The sequence below is a fragment of the Marmota marmota genome, unplaced genomic scaffold (assembly GCF_001458135.2).
Source record: "Marmota marmota marmota unplaced genomic scaffold, marMar, whole genome shotgun sequence".
NCBI lineage: Eukaryota > Metazoa > Chordata > Mammalia > Rodentia > Sciuridae > Marmota > Marmota marmota.
Window position 1 is genome coordinate 25,703,752 of NW_026000037.1, and position 23,788 is coordinate 25,727,539.

General features: G+C 36.0%; 1 protein-coding gene across 18 annotated transcripts in view; it reads left to right on the forward strand.

The window, feature by feature from the left end:
• Nucleotides 1–23,530, forward strand: part of R3hdm1 (R3H domain containing 1) — a 178,579-nt gene extending 155,049 nt beyond the window's left edge. For 17 of the 18 annotated variants that reach the window (XM_048812209.1, XM_048812214.1, XM_048812218.1 and 14 more), the window contains 6 exons: nucleotides 12,322–12,425; nucleotides 14,814–14,986; nucleotides 17,411–17,555; nucleotides 20,631–20,713; nucleotides 21,139–21,223; nucleotides 22,196–23,530. In XM_048812209.1, coding sequence (XP_048668166.1) covers nucleotides 12,322–12,425; nucleotides 14,814–14,986; nucleotides 17,411–17,555; nucleotides 20,631–20,713; nucleotides 21,139–21,223; nucleotides 22,196–22,551 — 946 coding nt within the window. In that variant the 3' untranslated portion in view covers nucleotides 22,552–23,530. Of the gene's footprint in view, nucleotides 1–7,416; nucleotides 7,469–12,321; nucleotides 12,426–14,813; nucleotides 14,987–17,410; nucleotides 17,556–20,630; nucleotides 20,714–21,138; nucleotides 21,224–22,195 lie in introns of those variants that run through there. The other variant, XR_007350901.1, reaches the window with a different exon arrangement.
• The last annotated feature ends 258 nt before the right edge of the window (nucleotides 23,531–23,788 follow it).

Genomic DNA, 23,788 nt, shown 5'->3' on the forward strand with positions numbered 1-23,788 from the left:
AAAAAAAAAAAAAAAAAAAAAAAAAAAAAGAAAAGAAAAAGATTAACTCAAAGGCCTGAACTCCTACTTTGTGAATTCTAGCTCTTCAGTTCAGTTATTCTTAATCTTGGCAGCATGTTAGGATGGCTTGTGGAGTTCTTAAAATTTACCAGTTATATCCACCACCTTGCATTTTCTCAGTTAGTCTCGCCTGATCTAAAACCTGAATACCCTTATTTTTGTAAGCCCCCCAGGTGATTCTAATAGACATTCAGAATTGAAATCCACTGAACCTACAGTAAGCAGCCCTCTATAGTCTTATTTTCATCTGTAATTCAGCTGTCTAAAGCTCAGTGATATTTATGCATTTGTAGTAAAGACATAATGTCTCTGCAATTATTATATGTTTATCTGAAACCCAGTGTCCTAACAATACTGTATAAATGACTACATTCCAACCAATATAATCTGTCTCTGTTAGATTAAAAGTATATCTTAAACTCAAAGCTATAGGGTCTGATCCAAACAGTTTTATGTTCTGGATACTAAATGGACTAAAATAACTATTGTTCTATTATTAGGGTACAAAAAGTAATATATCCTATAAGAACACCAATCAAGTCTTTGTTTTGAAAAATGTTTTACTTAGCTTGGGTTGCTTAGCAACCTTGTTTTCTTACAAAGGTTCCTTGTGCAGAAAAGATATAATTTAAATTATTATTTTTGCTTTCAGTTATCACAGAGGCATCTTTGTATTTAGATTGGATTGTGTTTTTACATGTCAGTAGGAGCGCTGAGCACAGCCTCATAAAAGTCACACGTCCAGTCACTTTCAGCAAGCATGTACTAGTTAGGGTCATTTGTTTTACAACAGCTCATTACGGGATTTTTTTTTTCTCAGTCTTTAGTATAAAGTGAAATTTATTTTGATACCTGCTGAGACCTCAAAACTGGCAAACAAGGGGCTGGGGCTATAGTTCATTTGACAGAGTGCTCGCCTCGCATGCACAAGGCCCTGGGTTCAATCCTTAGTACCACAAAAAAAAAAAAAGGGCAAATAAGATATCTTCAAAATGCTCTCAGTGTTTTTAGTTTTAGTGTCTTTTCCCCAATTTTACCTTTTATTTTCCCATTTTTATCTTGAAACTCAGAAGAATAATATATATTTGTCTTTGATCTCTAATCTCAAAGCGCTAGCCTAACATATAGAGAATAACTTGAAAATAGACTAACCTTTATTTCTTAGAACTCTGTTAAAGAAAACACTTTATAGAATCTTTATGAAAAAGAAATCCTGCTTTTAAAACTTTTCCCGTTTTTCTCTCCAATGTGTTTTTCCTCATTTTTATATTCCTAATATTCCCCTAGTGCTTCCTTTGTCCTACTTCTGATACCTCTCTTGAATTCATTTTATTTCTAAGCTTCCAGTGTTGTATTTTGTTTGCTTCAGCTCTCCTTTGAAATAATTATTAACAATAAAATCTGTCAAACTGAATGAACCATATCTTCTGGTGAATTTCACCTCTGTTGTTGTTTAAAATAGGAAGTTTCTAACAACTAGCCTAGAGAAATAAAATGTAGTAAGGAATAAAATTTCAGTTATGTAAGATGAATAAATTCTAGAGATGTACTGTATAACATTGTACCTAGAGGGTGCAGTGGCTCAGTGGTAGAGCACTTGCCGTACATGCTTGAGTCACTGGGTTGATCCCAGCACCACATAAAAATAAGCAAAATAGGGGCTGCAGTTGTGGCTCAAGTGGTAGAGTTCTACCTAGCATGCATGAGGACCTAGGTTCAATCCTCAGCACCACATAAAAATAAAGATATTATGTCCACCTAAAACTAAAAAATAAACATTAAAAAACTATAAAAATTAGCAAAATAAAGGTATTGTATCTATATACAATTAAAAAAATAAAAATTAAAAAAATGGTACCTAGAATAATGATACTATTTTCTACACTTATAATCCCAGGGGCTCAGGAAGCTAAGGCAGGAGGATCATGAGTTTAAAGCCAGCCTCAGCAAAAGCAAGGCGCTAAGCAACTCAGTGAGACCCTGTCTCTAAATGTGGCCCAGTGGTTCAGTACCCCTGAGCTCAATCCCTGGCACCCTAACCTCCCCACCCCACCCCCGCCCAAAAATAAATAAATAAATAAATAAAACGTTAGGGCTGGAGATAATATAGCTCAGTGTAGAGTGCATACTTAGTGCGAACAAGGCCCTGGACTCATTTCCCAGCACTGCAAAAGGAAAAAAAAAAAAAAATAGTGTGTGTATGTGTGTGTGTCATGTTAACTGTTCTTATCACAATAATTTTTTTAACCACTTATTATGGTACTAGGGATTGAACCCAGAGCCTTGTATATACCAGACAAGCACTCTACCACGAAGCTACTTCTCTAGCCCCCGCAAAAAAAGTTTTGTTTTTTTTTTTTTTTGGATGAACAAACCAGTATATACTACATTGTACCTGTCTTGATAACCTACATATAATTTTGTAGCACTTACAGAATAGATGAAGAAATACATAATTATTGAATGAATAAAATAAAAAGAAAAGTCACTTTGCTAAATCATTTTCTTTTCAAAACATTCACTTCCTCTTTAATGTAATTTTTAATAGATGTAATAGATGTATTTTTAGCAGAATTCATTAGTAAAGTTTTACTAACAAAAAACAATGTAGAGAAGGAGGGGAAGACAGTACTATATCTACTTCATTTTTATGAACTCACCAAAAATGAGAGAACAGTAGTATTTTGGATTTAAATTATACTATTTAGGTAGTTACCTTTAAAGAAGAGGAAGGATAAGTGCCTTTTCATGCAAAAAGCTGTTCAATTTTATGCATAAGTAAAGTTTAAAGTATTTGTGGTACTTCCTCAGCCTTTCAAATGAGTTTCTATTGTTGAAAATATCCAAAGTATTTCTCCTGCACCTCTGTATTTTGTTTCTTAATTAAAACAGTCTTTTCTTTATTTGCCTTTTTGGGTCATTCTGATTATGGGAAAAAGCAAATCAACTATAACCTCAGTACCCAGAGATAATCACTGATAGGTTTAGTGTACTTCACTCAGTTTTCAGTGTACACATATATATGAACTTCAAGAGAAATTATTTTTATTGAGCTTTTTATTTTCTAGGCTAGGTTGTAGCTCAGTTGATTAAATGCTGGCCTGCATGTATGAAGCCAAGTTCAGTCCCCAGCACAACACACATACACACACACACACAGAAAAAGGCATTTTACTTTTTGTTTTTTGTAGAATTTTTAAATCATGTGTTCTTGTTGTTTTTTATTATTATTAAACTATGAAAATACATGGGTTAAAATATAAAAATTCTGTCTTATTAATCCATTTCCCTTTCTGGAAAAAAACAACTGTTCATCAGCATAAGAACTGCTCAGTTTGGTGTGTATCTTTCTAACATATTTATTGCTTTTCAATAAGATATGTGAAGTAATGTGATTTGAGGAGAGAGTGTTGGTAGGTTGCCTTTTTTGTTTGTTTTGTTTTTGTTTTTGTTTTTGTTTTGTGATGCCAGGGATTGAACCCAGGGCCTTGTGCATGCAAGGCAAGCACTCTACCAACTGAGTTATAACCCCAGCTCACTTGTTTTGTTTTTGAGGTGGGAAGATTAGTGGTATTTTATTTGTGTCACTGAGTTTTTTTACATATGTGGAATCTTTTCATGAATGTTTTATTCTGGAACTTGCTTTTTTCATTGAAAATTATGCTTAAACATCTATCTATGGAGTATCTGAATTTCCTTTTAGATTGAAATAGAGAGAAATTAGCCTGAGTAAGAGTCTCAAAGGTTAGGGTAAGGAATTTTTTCTTTAGTAAAATAACAAGGAATTGTGGTTTCTGAAGCACGGATATATATGATAAAGTCTGTCTTTAAAAACGGAATTAGTGCATAATGGATTTTGATTTGGTTTTGAAATGGGAGAAAACCCCAAATAGAAAGACATCATAACATATGCAGCCTCAGCTGTAGTGGTGGCAGTAGGAGTGGAGTCAGTCTAAGATGCAATTTGAAAGAAAAACAAATATTTGGTGATACTAATACAATGAGAGTAAAAAGAGCCGGGTACAGTGGCACACGCTGTAATCCCAGCAACTCAGAAGGCTGAGACAAGAGGATCGAGAATTCAAAGCCAGCCTCAGCAACTATGATGCCCTAAGCAGCTCAGTGAGACCCTGTCTCTAAATAAAATACAAAATATGGCCGGGGATGTTGCTCAGTGGCCAAGTAACCCTGAGTTCAATCTCTGCAACCCCCCTCCCCTCACCAAAAAAAAAAAAGAGGAAAGAATGATTTGAGATTTCTTGATGGAATATGTCCCACTAGAAACAGTAGAATGTTGGGATTAAAAGTGAATATAATTCTAATTTGGATACATTTACTTCTATACATATTAAAGCTAGACTTAGCAAACTTTCTATAACAGACTAGCTAGGAAGTATTGTAGGCTTTCCAGAGTATGACACAAAATTTTGGTTACTATTTAGATATTTATATGATGAGGAAAAAGCAATTTTTCCAATAATGTGTATTGACAAAATTCAAAATTTAGTGGTAATTTAGCAAAAAAGATTTATTGCTAATGAGAAGAATGGATTCAATGGCAGATAATATTTCTTAATTGTTGTTCAAAGCCAGCATTCCCTATCATCAAATGTTCATCTGTTAAACCATTCTTAGCTTTTAGGCCATACAGAAGAAGGCAGTCGGTCAGATATCACCCACATGCCAGTTTGCCCACTCCTATACTAGATGATGGACAGCCAACAAAAACAGATCAAAGGGATATAGTCACCAGTAAAGGGATATATAAAAACCAACATAGAAAGAGATTTCAAAGATGGACCATCGGATGTTGTTGGGGGGAAGATCATTAAGGGGAAAAAAATGAATATGACCACAAGATGTCATTTGTAATTTTTGAGATAGTATGTAGAAAGTAAAGGACTCTTAAGAAGAAAATAACAAATTAGACAGCTCCTCAAGTCTATGGGTAAAAGATTATAATTACTGCCAGACATGGTAGCCCATGCCTATAATCTTAGCAACTTGGGAGGCTGAGACAGGAGGTTCACAAGTTGAAGGCCAGCCTGAGCAACTTAACAAAACCGTGTCTCAAAATAAGTACTAAAAAGACTGGGAATGCAGCTGAGTGGTAAAGTACCCTCTGAATAGGAGAGAGGCAGGGGGAGGACTATTTTGAAAAATAGAAGAAAAAAATTTATTCATAAAGTATGTAATGGGATAATGAAAAGCATTTTTTAAAAAAACAGGAAAAGGGCTGGGGATGTGGCTCAAGCGGTAGCGCGCTCACCTAGCACTCGCCTGGCATGCGTGCGGCCCGGGTTCGATCCTCAGCACCACATACAAACAAAGATGTTGTGTCTGCCGAAAACTAAATAAATAAATAAAAGATAAATTAAAAAAAAAAAAACAGGAAAAAAGAACTCTCTAAATCATATTTTCTACTGTTGAATTCTTCAATTTAGAATTTTATGGCTTCTATCACTCAAGTAAATTTTAAGCTTTTCTAAATTTTTTTAATCCACAGTGATTTTCCTTTACTGCCCATGAGTTTGAATGACTGTTCACAAACTTGCCCTTCGTTAGATATTTCTTCAGGCCACAGATAACCTAAATAACAAGCAGTCCCCTGAGATAATTCAGCCTACTTTAGGAAGTAGAAGGGGTCTATGTCGAAAGTTTCTCTCTGGCATTTCCTGAGAATGTTTTATTTTGTGAATAATTTCTGGGGCATGGTAGGTGACTGGTTTCTCTATCTTATTTGGAGTCAGTGATATTATGAGATATGTTGAAGGATACCTACATCCTCCTGTCCTCTGTTTTGAGACAAAGTTGAGTAATAGGAACTGGATTTATCCTTCTACCTAACTAAAATGCCAAAATAGTATATGAAACAGTGGTTTTCAGGCATTTACTATTAGGCAGTGAAGGACACAAACAGAAAAAGAAACAAAAGAATTGTCTTATGTTTGGTCCCTGCTCACTACCTATACAGTAATTTCTCAGTTACAGCTCAAAGAAGGGAAACCCAAGCAGACAGTCTTTCTAAATTAGGGGATGAAGTTGGGACTTCAAGGGCTGGAGTTTACAGGGCGGATGAATAGAAGAGAGCTACAGAGAGATCTTTGGAGACTCACAGAGGGACCCTCTTCAGACTTAGTTTAGTACTGACACACATAAGTGCACAAAACCTACCCAGTGCCAAGAAAAGAAGCACTCAAAAGGATCACCAGGGCAGGAATAGTTTGTATTCCTATCAGTCAGAGTTAAAAACCTCATAACACACAACACAAGTAGGATACTTAAAAGGTGGTGGTGGGAAATTAGTCCTAGATTTAAAACTGCCCTGGTCGTGCCTTAAAAGCATAAAAGAAAAACCTGAAAGGATTCAGTCTTTTTCATGTAATTTAACTGTAGTCCAGAACAAAACTAAAATATTGTTATAAAATATAAGAGTGTCCAACACCCAACAGGGTTAAATTCCCAAAGCCTGGCATCCATTCGGAAAGCACCAAGAATGAGAGGGCTCAGTGGTACAGTGCCCCTGGGTTCAATCCCCAGTGTAAAAAAAAGAAAAAACTTTAAAAGCCATGGTGGGCGGCTGCAGGTATTGAGGGAACATATTACATATGGAAAAACAAAGATAATAATGTCAGCAGACTTCTAGTTAGAAACAATACAAGCAATCTAAGCCAAAAGACAATGGAGCAGTACCTTCATTTGAAATAGTGAAGAAAAGGAAAAAAAAAAAACTAGCATTCTGAACTAGTATAAATGTTTTTCAGAAACAAAGGTAAAATACTTTCAAGACACAAAACCTGAAAGAACTAATCACCAGCCAACTTGTACTGCAAGAAATATTAAAGGAAGTTTTTAAGAGGAAGACAATTCCAGATAGAAATTAGCTATATAAAGAAGAATAAAAATGAAAAGGCAAGTGATACACTGGCTTAAAAATCAAAGTATCTGAGGCTGGGGTTGTGGCTCAGTGGTAGAGCGCTCGCTTAGCACATGTGAGGCGCTGGGTTCGATTCTCAGTAACATAAAAATAAACAATAAAATAAAATATTGTGCCCAACTATAACTAAAATAATCAAAGTATCTGATAAAGGACTTTTGTGGAGAATATATCAAGAATTCTCAAAACCAGGGGCTGGGATTGTGGCTCAGTGGTACAGCACTTGCCTAGCATGTGTAAGACACTAGATTCAATATTCAGCACATAAAAATAAATACATAAAATAAAGGCATTGTGTCCATTCATAACTAAAAAATAATTTTAAAAAAAAAGAATTCTCAAAACTTAATAATACTTTGGAAAACAGTTTAAAAAGTTAAATATATACCTGCCACCTGATCCAACTATTCCACTTTTAGGTATTTAACAAGACAAATGGATACTGGAAACAACCCAAACGTCCAACAACAGGTGAATGGATAAACAAATTATATTTGTTACATTTATAAGTAGAATATTCTTTATAATAAGAATTAAGCTGGGCATAGTGTCCCACGCCTTTAATCCCAGTAGCTCCAGAAGCTAAGGCAGGAGTGCAAAGCCAACCTCAGCAAAAACGAGGTGCTAAGCAACTCAGTGAGACCCTTGTCTCTAAATAAAATACAAAATAGGGCTGGGAATGTGTCCCAGTAGTCGAGTGCCCCTGAGTTCAATCCCCTGTACCAAAAAAATAAGAATTATCTACTGATAAGAACAAAATGGATGAATGAATCCCACAATTTTAAGTGGGAAAAAAAGACAGATTTTAAAAAAAGATAATATGGATACCAATTTTTTCCATTTATTAAAAAAGGATAGAAAATGCAATTTAATCACTGGTGAAAGCAAACAGATCAGTGATTGCCTGGTGCCAGGGGGCTGGGAAGAGTCAATGGGGGAAAAAGGGACAGTAGGATTACCAATGAACAAAATTTTCAGGGTTGGTGGTTTATCAGATTGCACACTTTATTTGCAGTTTATTTTCCATCAATTTATTTACCTCAGTAAAGCTATAAAATAATCTTGGGCTTTTTTCAGATAAATTAAGCAGAGATTAGTTTAAAGTGAAGAGAAAGCTGTAAAACTAACAGATCATTAAAATAAGAATATTTGTACCAGTAACATGCCATCTAACTGAGAGTTAAAGGTAGACTCACAGCAAATGATTTTAAAAGCTGTTCAGAGTAGCATATTGAAAATGAAATGTCAAAGTTTAATCAGAAAATGTTTTAAAAGGCAAATGCTTAAAAATAGCTTCACAAATGTATAGAACCTTTATGCAGAAAACCATATTGTGTTGAAAGCCAGGGATGATAGTGCACACCTGTAATCCCAGCAACTCCAGAGGCTAAGGCAGAAGGATCATAAGTTCAAGGACAGGCCAGCCTTAGCAAACTAAAAAAGGATAGGAATGTGGAAATTGTTGTAGAGCGCACCTAGGTTCGATCCCCAATCCTACCAAAAAGAAAAAAAGAAAGAAAGAAAGACTAAGGAAAAAAGAAGGAAGACTATCTTGTTTGTTTGTTTGCCAATTTCATGGTTTCACTGGGGTACAAGTCAGCAGAACTCCTCATATTGTCATATCACTTATTCTACAATAGGTGAAATTTATATTAAGAAAGTATGGGGCTGGGGATGTGGCTCAAGCAGTAGCGTGCTCGCCTGGCATGTGTGCGGCCCGGGTTCGATCCTCAGCACCACATACAAAGATGTTGTGTCTGCCAAGAACTAAAAAAAATAAATAAATATTTTTTAAAAAAAGAAAGTATGAAATGATATTATTCTGGCTTCTTTTTTAAAATTGTTATTTCTAAAATGAGATGAAGCAATCAGAGGAATAAGACAAGTGTTCTTTAGCTGTGTTACATAGACAGGTGAGCATGGTTCTTTATGTCAATACAGTTTTATGATGTCAGTCTAGGAACAGAGTTAGAAAAGACTAAACTATTGCCCAAAAGAGCAACATAGGATATCAACTGTACTAAAACTAAAATTATTGTTTGGCAGATATCTTCTACCACTTCAGTGAGCCACTAAAGTGATATCCAATAGGGCCACTAATGCAGCTGCCAATGAAGGCTGGTTCGTCCTAGTGGGCTGTCAGAATATGGCCCTTCTCAAAATCATTCTCCAGGAGCACCAGAGACATCATTATGGTTGATTTTGTTTGATGATACCTGCCCTCCAGTTTCTCAAGCCAAAGACATATTTCCATAAAATGTGTAACATAGACTCTTTTGGGTCTCATGCAAGTACTTGTTTAAATACTGAAAAAGTTCAAAGCTCCTTTTTATTTAAGGGAGGATTGCTGGAAATTGAACCCAGAGCCTCATGCATGCTAAGCGCTCTTTTTTTTTTTTTTTTTTTTGAATTGTATGTGGATCACCATAACTTTATTTATTCATTTATTTATGGTGCTNCTAAATTGAAGAATTCAACAGTAGAAAATATGATTTAGAGAGTTCTTTTTTCCTGTTTTTTTTTTTTTAATTTATCTTTTATTTATTTATTTAGTTTTCGGCAGACACAACATCTTTGTTTGTATGTGGTGCTGAGGATCGAACCCGGGCCGCACGCATGCCAGGCGAGCGCACTACCACTTGATCCACATCCCCAGCCCTATGCTATTTTCTTTTCTAGAATATTTAAGTGATTTAAAACTGTGGCTCATTGCCTACTCTGTTTGCTTTGAATTGTTCTTGGGGGAGATTAGTAGGGACCTGGAACTCAATTTTATAATTCTGAAACCTGATTTGTACTCATTTACTTAAGGATAATTTTGCACACACACACACACACACATACAGAAAAAAATGTTTTACACTAACTAAAATGAAAACCTACTGAAGCACTAAACTGAAATAGTAGTCTATAATTTAGTAATATGGATTATATTGTTCACCTCGGTGACCTGAATATTCTCTTCCCTTTTCTGGGTGGTTTCCTGTCACCCCATATGTCTCAGAACTTGAGTAAGCCATATTAGCATGTGCCTAGTGAACAAAATCAGAGTAAGGGGCTCTGCACTGGCCCAAGAGAGCTGTTTACATGGTTTGGAAAAAAAAAACAACTAAAAAACACCTTTTATATGGGAGGGTGAGAACTGTCTGTTTTCCTCAATATGAGAACTGTCTGTTTTCTCAATATGAGCACATTCTCAGACTCTCAAGCTGTATTATTTCCATTGGTAGCTAATACTCATATATTCCAATCATAATATTACCAAATTCAGAAAATATTGTTTTCATATTCAGTACCCAAATCACTTTGTATAAAATTCTCCCTTTACATTCCTTTCTTTTTCTCTTTTATTGAACTGTACTGAGCGATTCTCACTTTAACAAAAAAAAAGAGAGAGAAGCAAAATTTTTTTAAAAATTTTATTTTTTAGTTGTAGTTGGACACAATACCTTTATTTTATTTATTTATTTTTATATGGTGCTGAGGATTGAACCTAGGGCCTCACATGTGCTAGGTGAACGCTGTACTGCTGAGCCACAACCCCAGCTCCAAGCAAAATTTTTTAATTCATATTAATTGGGGAATTGTCCACCTGGCCTGAATTACACAATTCTTTGTTAATCTTTTATTATGGACTTTATTTTATGTATGGTGCTAGGGATTGAAATAGGGCCTCAGAAATGTTAAGCATATGATTTACCACTAAGCTATACCCCTCAACCTCTGGACGTTTTTAAACATATATAAATATGAATAGGGGTTGGAAAGTCAACGGGGATACAGCTGAGTGGTAGAGCACTTGGCTAGTATGTGTGAGGTGTATGTGTGAGGTCCTGGTTCAATCCCCAGTACCACCTAAATAAATAAACAAAAAAGAATGAAAGTGTACTGACCATCCCCCCCCGCCAGCCGCTAACAGTTTCAACAGTTATCAACTAATGACTAATCTATTTTTATTTACATCTTTACCTCTCCCTCCCATATTATTGTGAAATAAATTCCAAGTATCCTATTATTTCATTCATAGTATTTCAGTATAGGTATCCCTAAATATACTATGACACATCCTAAAACATTTTGCAGTTAATCTTATTTAAATCAAACATATCCCTTAAGTATTGCTTGTGTTCTTAAACATTTGTCTTAGAGTTTCCATAACCTCAATCTGACTGGTTGCTTCATCATGGTGTCATTTGAAATGTCTCCCTATATTCTGTGTATTTCATTCATAGAGGGATCTAAAATAGAATTTTTAATTCAATTACATGAGATACAAGTACAAAAAATATTTCAGTTGGTTAAGAAATAATGTTTTTGCCAGGCATGGTGGCACCCATCTCTAATCCCAGCAACTTAGTAAAAGCTAGTCTCTTTTTTTTTTTCGGCGGACACAACATCTTTGTTTGTATGTGGTGCTGAGGATCGAACCCGGGCCGCACGCACACCAGGCGAGCACGCTACCGCTTGAGCCACATCCCCAGCCCCAAAACCTAGTCTCAAAAAAATAAAAAGGACTGGGAATATGACTTAATGATAAAATGCACCTAGATTCAGTCGCTAGTACTGCAAAAGAAAAGATATGCTGCTTTATTAAATAAAAACTCCCTTAGTAAAAAGAGAAGACTGAAAAAAAGATACAGCTAATGGGGATTTAGATATAAATTAAATTTCCTGATAATTTGCAAATTTTATACTATTCTATAACTTTAAATTACTATCCTGAAAGAATTTGCTGAAAAGAGGAAACTATACAGAGACATATTATGACAAACCTTATTTATTTGAGTCTCAAAGACTGGCTGTTCAAAAATATAGCCAAATTTAATGGTTTTATACTAATTGCATTTTATTATTTTTAGTATTTATGTTAGAATACATTAGAACATGTTCTATTGCCTCCTTTATTCTTAGCTCATTTTCCAAGAAATAAAATAACTTTTTGAGTCTGAATAGTGTCAAATTGCATATTCTCTTTTAAGTAGCTCAGTGAGATCCAAATGCATTATTTTTTAAAGTTTATTAATAAAGTTTACTATTTTTAAAATAATTATTTGAACAATACAAAAGATATTTAGAATAATTTTTATAAAGCTATAAGAGTAATAGATTTAGGAGTTGGATATTTTTAAATCAGTGCCATAAGCATACAGTAATATTTATTCAAAAAAGTAATTATAATTTACAGAGAAAATATTAAAATTGGGTTTGACTTATTACCTACCAATTTGAAAATATTTTTAGTTGGATTGTTTATTCAAAGACTCTTCAGTCATCATCTTGTCATTGTGTTTTGTTTTTGTGTTTGGTTCTCCCCCCATCCCTAGCTCTTCAGTAGGCTACTTACAACATCCAGGATCAGAACAAGTACAGTTTCCTCAAACTACTTCACCATGCAGTTCCCAGCAGCTTCAAGGCCACCAGTGTGCAGGTATGAATAGATTACTGAAAAAAGCAGGTAATAGTTTGTCTATTTGAGAAATAGTTCAATTAATGTCCTTTGGTATTTCTACAAAAATGTTCTCAACTTGTGCTTGGATATAGTCTGGATGTTTGAGTGCCATGCTGAATCAAACTTATGGCATGCATTCCACGCCTTCCTTTATGACCCCTGCTATCACTCTGCTATCCTGATTGACATTCTCCAGGGTCCTTTCCTAGGCCCTCTTCTCATTACTTTCCAAGTCTCCTTAGATAATCTAACCAGCCCTGAGACTTAAAGATGTCTGCTTTTTGCTGACAATTCACAAATCTTATTTCTGCTAAGATCATGTAGCCAGCTGCCTACTGAACATCCTACCCAGGTATGTCAAAGACACATTAGACTCAGTATTTTCCTCTTTTTACATACTTTACCTCACCCTCCAACTAGTGACCAAACAGAAATTTCAGAATCGTAATTAACTTTTTTCTACTGTCTTCTGTCCTTTTCTTTTTTTGCTATATTGACATGGTACTCAGGTCTTTGCACATACTAGACAAATGCTCTACCACTGAACTGTATCCCCAGCCCATTAAGTCATTATTTCCTCAAACCTGATACCTTCTCTCCTTCCCCACTACTGCTAAGTGGTCTGTTTGTTCTCCCCATCCCCCATATCTTATTTGCAGTAATTTCTTAAGTGTTTTATTTACTTTATATTTTCCTCACTCCCAAGTTTTCCTCCTCCCCAAAACACATACCAGGAATTTCAAAAATGATTGTCTTGAAACAGAAATCTCTTCATGCCATCCTCTGAACAAAAAACCTGAGTGGATTCCCAATGTAAACTCCTTTTCAAACAAGCCTCCTACTTATACATATACATTCAAGTCATACAAAACTTTGTTTTCTTGCTAAACGTACTTTTGCACCTGTTCGTCATTCTGCCCTGTTGCCCATTCACCATATTTCTCTGCTTGCCCGAGTCTTTCTTATCCTTAAAGTTTGAGAGTTGGAGATATAGCTCAATGGTAGAGCATTTGCCTGGAATGCTTAAAACTCTGGGTTGAATACTTAGCACCACACACACAAAAGTACAATATAATTTATTCCTGAATCTTTCACAGCAATTTTTTTTTTTAACTGAGAATCATCCTTAAAGTTCAACTCAAAAAAAAAAAACAACAACACCTTTTTACAAGGGCTTTTCCCAGTCTTTGGGAAAATTTTTTCTTGCTTCTAGGGAAACTTAAACAGATCTTTATATTGGATTTTATGTAATGATTTATTGACAAATATAAGCTTCTGAAAAACAGATAAGCAATAAATATTGATCATCAGTAAATGATTAATAGTGGCTATGTCTGGCATAAACCACTTTGACCGAGGAAAACCTTGAGATGTCTCGAAGGAGGCAACCTTTCCCCTAGTTGTTTAGACAGTCAAGTTAGTTCTGTATCTAGGGAACTGGAAATCATCTTTATGGTCACAACAGTACAAACTAATGTTCTGGTGTCAGGACATGAAATTCTAACTCACAAATCTATGGTCAGCATCAGGTGAAGTACTTGCTTGATACCAGTTGTGCTGCAGTACCTGTCCACTAGAGACATAAATCAAGATAGGGAGATACAGGGCTAGGGCTCTGCTCAGCGGTAGTGCACTTGCTTTTTATGTGTGAGGCATTGGGTTCAATTCTCAGCAACACATACAAATAAATAAAATAAAGGTCTATCAACACCTAAAAAAAAAATCTTTAAAAAAGTTAGGGAGATACAGATATAATAATCCAATTATCTCTAATGTACAGTTAGCAAAATGTTTTAACACACACATTATCCTCACAACTCTATGAAGTCATCCAGGGAAGCCTTCCTAGCCTCCTTTCTCAGGTGAGAGAAGAGATGAAATAATTTTCTTGAAGTCCAAGGATATTTCAGAGTACTAAAATTGTGCTCTCTGACCTCATGTCCCAAACTTTTTCTGCTAATTCATTCTCTATACAGATAATGCTTTATTGTCCATGTTTCTTAAGAGTATTAAATTTTTGCAAAGTTTTTCATTTAGAATGCCTATTTTTTAATTTATTTGAAAAATTAGCGACTTTTGTAGATCATGTATGTTGTAGTACTGTACGTAAGATCCTGTTGGGGTAATTAGGCTCTCCTAAGTAATATAGGCCTTTATTTTTAGGTTAAGTGAGTTGTGTAGCCCTAGAGTGTTCATTTTAATGTCTTTTGAAACACATAATGCTTGTAGCATAGCTACAAGCCTTTATTTTGGCTTGCATATCTAATAATAAAATTATTTTCAGAAATGTGAAATCATTGCTGTTATCCTAATGATCAGAGATACCAGCTAATATACTGATTGTAGTGTCCTAATTTTGATTTTCAGCCATGCCACCACCACCACCTGGTGGAGGAATGGTGATGATGCAGCTCAGCGTACCAAACAATCCCCAATCTCGTGCCCACTCTCCTCCCCAGTGGAAACAAAATAAATATTACTGTGACCACCAGAGAGGGCAGAAGTGTGTGGAATTTAGCAATGTAGACAATATTGTCCAGGTAAGATGCTTTTGTTCATTATCACTTTGAAACTTTGCTTTTTTTTATCATGTAAGATCAACTTGTGCCTTGACACTGAATCTGGAATCCTTTCAGACAGAGAATTTTGAACATTTTCTGCATCCAGACATTTATTTCAGTATTCAAATAGTATTTGCCAATTTCTGGATAAAGTTTAAAAAATCAGAAGGACCTGGGTGTGTAGCTCAGTAGTAGAGAATTTACCTAGTATGCATGAAGCCCACCCAGCTCAGGAAAAAAATAAAATAAAATAAATTAGATCTAAAGTTTTCTAAAGAAAAAAAATTGAGCACTTACCCTACCATTCCCCCTTGAGCTATATTTTAGTGTAACCAAATAGTCAATGAAGAAACATTCTTCACAAAAGAATCTAGTTAATAAGTACAAAAACAATGGTAGAAGCAGAAAAATTGACATTTTAGAACCCTATCAAAATAATGGATCAGGTAGGAAAGCTGGTGGAATGAGGCGAACATCATTACCCTAGATACATGTATGAATGACTGCACCTGTGGTGTGACTCTATATCATGTACAAGAAGAGAAATGAAAAGTTGTGCTCCATTTGTGGATAATGACTCAAATGCATTCTGCTATCATGTATAACTAATTAGAACAATTAAAAAATAATGAATCAGGAAAAAATCATTAGCCAATATTAAAATCATTTTTAGGTAGAAAGTTCATGGAAGACTTTAAAGCAGATGAATTAGGCAAACAACATTGAACCTACTGATCAATTATACTCACTGATCATTTATAGCATTACTAAAAGTGGATCAGCCACACATTATTTACCTTTTGATGTTGTGTAAGAGGAAATACATAACATCATCACCACTGAAATACTTTTATCAAAAAATTTGAACCAGAGCCAGGCCTTGTAGAAAAATACCCTTAAGTGTATTTACTGAAAAGAATAAGATTATATCTACTACCCAGATGGTAGTTTTAAAATGCCATTATCAGGCTGGGGTTGTAGCTCAGTGGTGGAGCACTTGCCTAGCCACGTACAAGAGGCCCTGGGTTTGATCCTCAGCACTACATAAAACTAAATAAATAAAGGTATTGTGTCCATCTACAACTAAAAATATTTTTTTAAAAAATGCCATTGTTGGGGGCTGGAGTTGTAGCTCAGTGATAGAGTGCTTGCCTAGCATGTGTGAGGCACTGGGTTGGATTCTCAGCACCACATATAAATAAATTAAAATAGAGTTATATCAACAACTAAAAAACAAAATTTAAAAAAACAAAACGCCATTGTCTACTAAAAGAACCAGAGCTCCTCAGAAAAATAATGGTTGCCAAGATTTGTGCAGAGGAAGTATAAAATGGGTCTTGAGGATACAGGATTAGGCTTCAAGGTTTAGAACATAAAAAAGATATTGTTAATTTCCTGGTTTTGTTGATTCTACTGTGATTATATAAGAAAATGTCCTTGTTTTTAGGAAATAGACACTAATTATTTCAGCAAAAGAGAGAGTATCCAAGTATCCAACTCGAATTATTCTCAGAAATATATATATGTATATGTGGGGGGGGTATATATACACATATATATCATATGCTATATACACACACATAGAGTCATGTGCCACATAACAATGTTTTAGTCAACAACATGCTGCATATATGACATTGGTCATATTATATTATAATGGAAAAGGATATGGCATAAAACACTTGCCTAGCATATTTGAGTCCCTGGGCTTCATCCTACACTGCCAAAACAATAAATACATTAAAAAGTTTTGAGTTACAAATGTAACTCAATGGTAGAGCATTTGCCTAGCATACACAAGGCCCTAGGTTCAATCCCCAGCATAGCAAAAAAAAAAAAAAAAAAAAAATTACTATGGAACTGAAAAATTTCAATCACCTAGTGACATTTTAGCTATCTTAGCAAACTCTTAGGATGTTCACACAACAGTACAATCACCAGATAACACATTTTTCAGGATAATCCTCATTGTTAAGTGACTCATGAATATTTTTACAGGGAGAAAGAAAACAAATGCAATACATTTTTAGCATCATTTAGGAAATCTGGGAATTCTTTATGAGAGGTTAAACTTTTTAATGGGGGAAAGAAAGATTGGGATAAGTATATATATATTCTTGCTTGCAAAAATATCAACAATATTATTGCCAACGTATAAAAGCAAATTTCAAAAATAAAATTTAATCTGTTCCCATTTTGGTAAAAAATGGATATATGAATGCATATGTATAGAAATGGTCTGTTACTCATGTTGATCTTTGGGAGTAGGAAGATATGTTTGGGTTTTTTAAAACAAGTACATATTTATACTCAAGAGGAAGAAGAAATTTTGTCCAAAAGGAAATTTGCAAAAAGCGTGTCCCAGTAATGCTGACCTGTTTTCTCTATGTACTGTAATTACAGCACAGCCCTCAACTCAGCAGTCCCATTATTTCACCAGCTCAGTCGCCAGCACCAGCTCAGCTGTCCACCCTGAAAACCATACGTCCCTCTGGACCACCACTTTCCATCATGCCCCAGTTTTCTAGACCTTTTGTCCCTGGGCAGGGTAAGTGCATCAGAAACTAATCACAGCTTCAGAGAATTTTAGGCATCCAATCCCAATCATTTGGTAATTTATCTTGATACTGTTACTTTTCTGTTTCCCACAAAACTGCATTTTTACCTTCCCTCAGGCAAATCTGCTTATTACCAGACACTCTTCTAGCCTTGTTTTTGCTGCTAAATACTTTCACAGCCAGGCATGATAGTGTACTCCTATAATCCCAGCAACTTGATTCAGGAGGGTCGTAAACTCAAGGCTAGCCTCAGCAACTTAGGGAGACCCTATCTCAAAATAAAAATTAAATAAGTAATGGAGGGTCTCAGGCCTCTGGGTTCAATCCCCAACACCACCCCCCAAAAAAATTTTTTTTTAATTCAAAAATGTATTCAGCAAGCATTTTTGTTTGCCTTTGAGTACCAGGGATTGAACTCAGGGGCACTCAACCACTGAGTCACATTCCCAGCCCTATTTTGTATTTTATTTAGAGACTGCATCTCACTGAGTTGCTTAGCTTTTGAGGCTGGCTTTGAACTCGAAGTCCTCCTGTCTCAGCCTCCCAAGCCACTGGAATTACAGGCATGCCATAAATATTTTTTAAAAAAAGATTAATGCACACAATGATTTACTTACAAAAGCATTTTTCCTATAGCAGAAAAGTTAAAAAAAAACAACCTAAATTTTCAACAGTGAGGAATAAGTTATAATATAGCCGTACAAGAAATACTGTACAGGGCTGGGGATGTGGCTCAAGCAGTAGCACGCTCGCCTGGCATGCGTGCGGCCCGGGTTCAGTCCTCAGCACCACATACAAACAAAGATGTTGTGTCCGCCGAAAACTAAAAAAAATAAAAAATGTTAAAATTTAAAAAAAGAAATACTGTACAACTGTCGAAAATTCATGGTTTAAAGAATCATTTAAAGGAGAACTACTGGGCTGGGGCTGGGGCTCAGTGGTAAAGCGCTCACCTAGCATGCGTGAGGTCCTGGGTTCGATCTTCAGCACCACATAAAAATAAAGGAATAAAAAAGATATTGTGCCTACCTATAACTAAAAAATAAAATATTTAAAATAAAAAGAACTACTCACAATATATTAAGTGATTTTAAAAAGCAATATGGACATTTCAAAAAAGGTATACGCATGTTTGTTAGGCCCTTGAAAAGGTACTCAACGTGGTTCGTCATTAGGGAAATAAATATTGAAACAAGAATGAGCCAGGCACAGTGGCACACACCTCTAATCCCAGTGACTCTGGAAGCTAAAGGAGGAGACTCTCAAGTTTGAGGCCAGGCTCAGCAACTTAGCAAGACCTTGTCTCAAAGTAAAAATTAAAATGGGCTGGGGATGTAGGCCCAGTGGTATAGCGCCCCTGAGTTGAATTCCAAGGAGGAAAGGATAAGGAGAATTTACCAAAAAGGAACTAGAGAAAACTCTTTGGAAAATAGGAATGTCCTTGTATCTTTTTGGAATCATGGTTACATAGATTTTTTTTGGTACTGGCGATCTAACCTAGGGTGCTTTACCACTGAGCCATATCCCATAACCCTATTTTATTTTTTATTTTGAGACAAGGTCCCCCTGAGTTTCTGAAGGTCTTAGTTGCTGAGACCAACCTTGAAATTGTGATCCTCCTAGTTCAGCCTCCCAAGTTGCTGATTACATGTGTGCGCCACCATGCCAGGCAGTTACACAGACTTGTACAATTGTTAGAATTTACCTAATTTAATAATTAAAATGTGCATTTTGCATGTTAATTAGCTCAGTTTTTTTAAAGAATTATAAAATGTACTTGCATGTAAAATGAGCCACACACTTTTATTTTCTCCTTTGTAATTCTCTATTCCCGAATTTTCTACAAAATTTTACTTTGATATTCTAGAAAAAGAAAGCTTATCATTAAAAAAAGATGAAATGGTATGTGTCATATAGTCTGGTATGAATGGCCTAAGTGCATTTCTGCATATATGGTGGTATACATGATCTAGTATGAATACCCCAGAGGACTGCCTCACCCACCTTGTAAGAAAGAGTCTCTGTTTATTGCTGACCACAACTTAACATATTTGAAAAGAATATTGCTACAAGTGACTAAATCTTGGGTATCTTTATTTAGGAGGTACCAGAATTTTTAAGCATCTTTCTCTCTATTCTGTTTTAAATTTTGAGCCTTATTGTTCAATTTCATTATTGTAACACTCAATTATGACTTCTTCATAGTTATTTTTTTATGCATCTCCAAAATTTAACATTGCATCTCTGATCTCAGTGCTAGTCCCTTGTTATACCTGCCCTTCAGCAAGAGTTTAGAGTATGTCATGGGTGTGTCTTTTTCAGGAGCTACCCAAGAATCTTGACCTGTTCAACTAAAGGAGCCCATGGAGTGGCAAGAAATCTATGCCTTGATTTTCTGTGTTATGAAGCTATCTCCTGAAAATTTATTTAAATTTTATTAAAATTTTACTTACTTTTTTGATTGGATAATACACTGACATGGTTCAAATAACAACAAATAGTTTTAAAGTATATAGAGAAGTTTCTCTCCCATCTGTTCCTGCCACCCAGTTCCTACCACTCATCCTTCATAAGCACTGTTATTTTTCTTTTCTTTTCTTTTCTTTTTTCTTTTCTTTTTGCAGTGGGAGAGTACTGGGGTTGTAACTTAGAGGCACTCAACCTCTGAGCCACATCCCCACCCCTATTTTGTATTTTATTTAGAGACAGGGTCTCACTGAGTTGCTTAGCACCTTGCTATTGCTGAAGCTGGCTTTGAACCCACAATCCTCTTGCCTCAGCCTCCCAAGCTGCTGGGATTACAGTCATGTGCCACCATGCCCAGCATAACTACTGTTATTAATCATAATCCTTTTAGAAGTTTGCCCCAGCTTTACTCTATCAAATATGTTTCCCCTCTGTATCTTGTTTTTTGAAACATATTTGCTTTACTCTATCAAATATGTTTCCCCTCTGTATCTTGTTTTTTGAACAATTTCTAAAATTCTGGTGGGGAGGGGGAGAAAAGGAAACTGAGAAGTGCATTATAACTGAGAGAAAACTGTAAAAATGTTTTTGACTTTCAGGAGATGCCAGGTATCCATTACTCGGCCAACCTCTGCAATATAACCCTCCTACTGTTCTGCATGGGCACATTCCAAACCAACAGGTATGAAAGGCAGCTCTATAACCTTTTTGTCACAGAATCCCATATTCCTTTGTCAGATATATGGGGCACTGAACCCACCTGTTGGTACTGCCTAAGAAGAGCTGCATGTCTTTTGCTCTGAGAGCAAAAGCAAGAGAAGGCAGTGGTACTTGGCTGAGCAGTGGCTCACTAGTACCACCCAAAGAAGGGGCCAGGTGGCTAAGGGTTGGGGCACCTTTGCTTATGAAAGAGTCAGCAAGTGAGCAATCATATACCATTGCTGCGGAGCAGGATCCAGAGAGCCTTGGATTGATTTATTTCTGCAGGAATACTAAACCCTAACCAAGTTTACTAAACCCTAAAACTTAGGTGCTAAGTTTTTAAGCACTACAAACACATTTTTCAGCATTATTAAACTTATTTCTCAACTATTTGTGGGCTTCCAGGGTCAGTCTGGCAGCAGGCATGGAAACCGAGGAAGGAGACAAGCTAAGAAAGCTGCATCCACAGACCTTGGAGCAGGAGAAGCAGGTATGTCCCTGAGGGGCAAGTGAATGTGTGTCTACAGATTGGTGACAGTTTTAAAATATATCACACCACAGAAATGGGCTTTCTTTTTCCTATAATCCCATAGAAAAATTTCTTTTTCCTATAATCCCATAGAAAATGTCCCAGGAAATTATGCAATCTCCAAGTTAGGATTCTTGAATATGTTCTTTTAACTCTGCTTCATTTTAGATGGGAGAATATGTATAGTAAAGTGCAGGTGGGTTTAGGAGCAATGAAGGGGCAACAGAGAGAAGAGGAGTCTAAGAGAAGCAGGTAGAGTTCAGCAGCCTCTGTGTTGTTTGAGAAAGAGGTTGTCTGAATGAACCATTTAGGCTTTTCTGTGGTGTAGTGCTTTCACATTTATACTTTAATCTTCTACTCAACAGCCTGGGTTGGTTAGGGCAAGGGTTATCTTTATTTTACAATGGAAACATGAAATTCAATAAAAGATTTGCCTGATATTACCTGATTTAGAAAAGTGTTACATGTACTTGTGAAACTATCAGTGAGGACTTTGAGATCAGCAGCTTAGCACTATTAGCTCCATACCCCTGGCCTAAGTGGTGAATAGGAATGATTTAAAAGATGGCCATAGCCATAATGGTATAATAGCCATAATTATGGTGCATGCCTGTAATCCCAGAGACTTTGGAGGCTAAGGCAGGAGGATCGTGAGTTCAAGGCCAGCCTGGACAACTTAGCAAGACCCTGTCTCAAACTGAAAAATGAAAAGGGGCTGGGAGTGTAGATCAGGGATAGAGTGCCTCTGTATTAAATCCCCTATACCAAAAAATAAGTAAATAAATGAAGGAATATCATGTCAATTATAATTTTGTGATTTTGAATAGTTTCAGAAAATTTTCTTCATTACCTATGTTGTCTTTGGGTATGCAGTACTTTTTATCTAACTTTTTTGGTAACAGGGATATATTAATTCTACCTTTTCCATTCTAGTTGTTGGGAAGGTCTTAGAAATTACTGAGCTACCCGATGGAATAACTCGCATGGAAGCTGAGAAGCTTTTTGGAGAACTCTTTAAAATTGGCGCCAAGATTCGATGGCTCCGGGACCCTCAGTCCCAGCCACGTCATCACCCGCTTTGTTGTGGCAGCGGGGACAGCACTGTCAACCCTGAGTGCTCTAAACCCAGTGACTTGGCCTCTACATACACCGTCTTAGCCACGTTTCCCTCCATTTCAGCTGCACAGAATGCATTGAAGAAACAAATTAATTCAGTTAACAAGTTTAAGCTGAGAACAAGCAAGAAGCATTATGACTTTCACATTTTGGAAAGGGCAAGTTCTCAGTAACAGAGCCACCTTTGGACCTTTCACCTCCATGATTCCCCTTCCCTCTCACATATCTGATTGGCTTGGTATTTGGAGCTTCTGTTAATGTTTTTTAGAGTCTCCTAGGATGTGTGGTCATGGTGTTATAGCTTTTGAAGAAAGGCCAGTGTTCCAGCAAATGGGAGGGGGAGAAAGACACATTTTCCCTACTGACTATAGGAATCCACACCGGAATGATACAGAGTTAGCAGCTTTTCTAAGGAAATGCTGTCAAATGCCTCCTAACTTTTATAGTTATTTTGTTTTATATTTCTGAATTCTTGTATCAGATCCAAAGCTCTATTGTACAGCAAATTATTATTCAAAATGATTATAACCAGTTGCAACCTGTATTTCTTTTTACAACCAGCACAGTATGACCCAACTAAGAATTTGGGGGAAAAAGAATGCAGGAATGGAAGAACCAAGCCAAAACCATGTACTATCCCTTTGGGGGCCTGAGGGTGCTAAAGAGAGCCCACAAATAGATTTCTCTTCCCCTGAATCTCTAAACACAGAAACATTTTCCATAAAATACAGAATTCTCCTATAGGGTCCCTTCCTTATTCACTTAGATAGTATGAATGTTAAGTGTAAAGTAAATTATGTTCTTGATGCCTCTAAAGCAAACCACTTAGATTCAAAGGGGAATAGGAATCATCTTAGGCAGGAAAATATTTCCACTTTCTTTTATAAGTGTCACTCCAATAACTAAATGCCACTTATCTGCATTCCCCTCCTCGTGGATTTTTTTGTCACCTAAGGAAATACATTTGATGAGTGCTGGAAACTTGAGTGGTTCAAAATTTTTCATTGTTTGCAGCAGATAACTGGACATAAAGATTCATTGCACTTATGAACAAGGAACCTTCTTTTTAATTTCTGTGTAATTTGCAAGGCTGTACAATGTGTGCTGATGCAAGCCTTTTTCAGTTCAAGAGAATAAATGTTTACAAAGATAGGCCCACTTTGTCTTTCTTTTTAATTAAAAACATAATCAGGCAACTGAAAATAGAACATTATGTTTGGTTATATAAATAATTTTTTTAGTGGTAGTTGGACCCAATATCTTTATTTTATTTTTATATGGTGTTGAGGATCGAACCCAGGGCCTTGCACATGCTAGGCGAGCGCTCTACCTCTGAGCCACAACCCCAGCCCCAGATAATTTGTTTTTAGCGTATATTTTACACACAATTGTCTAGTTTAGCTCAAATGC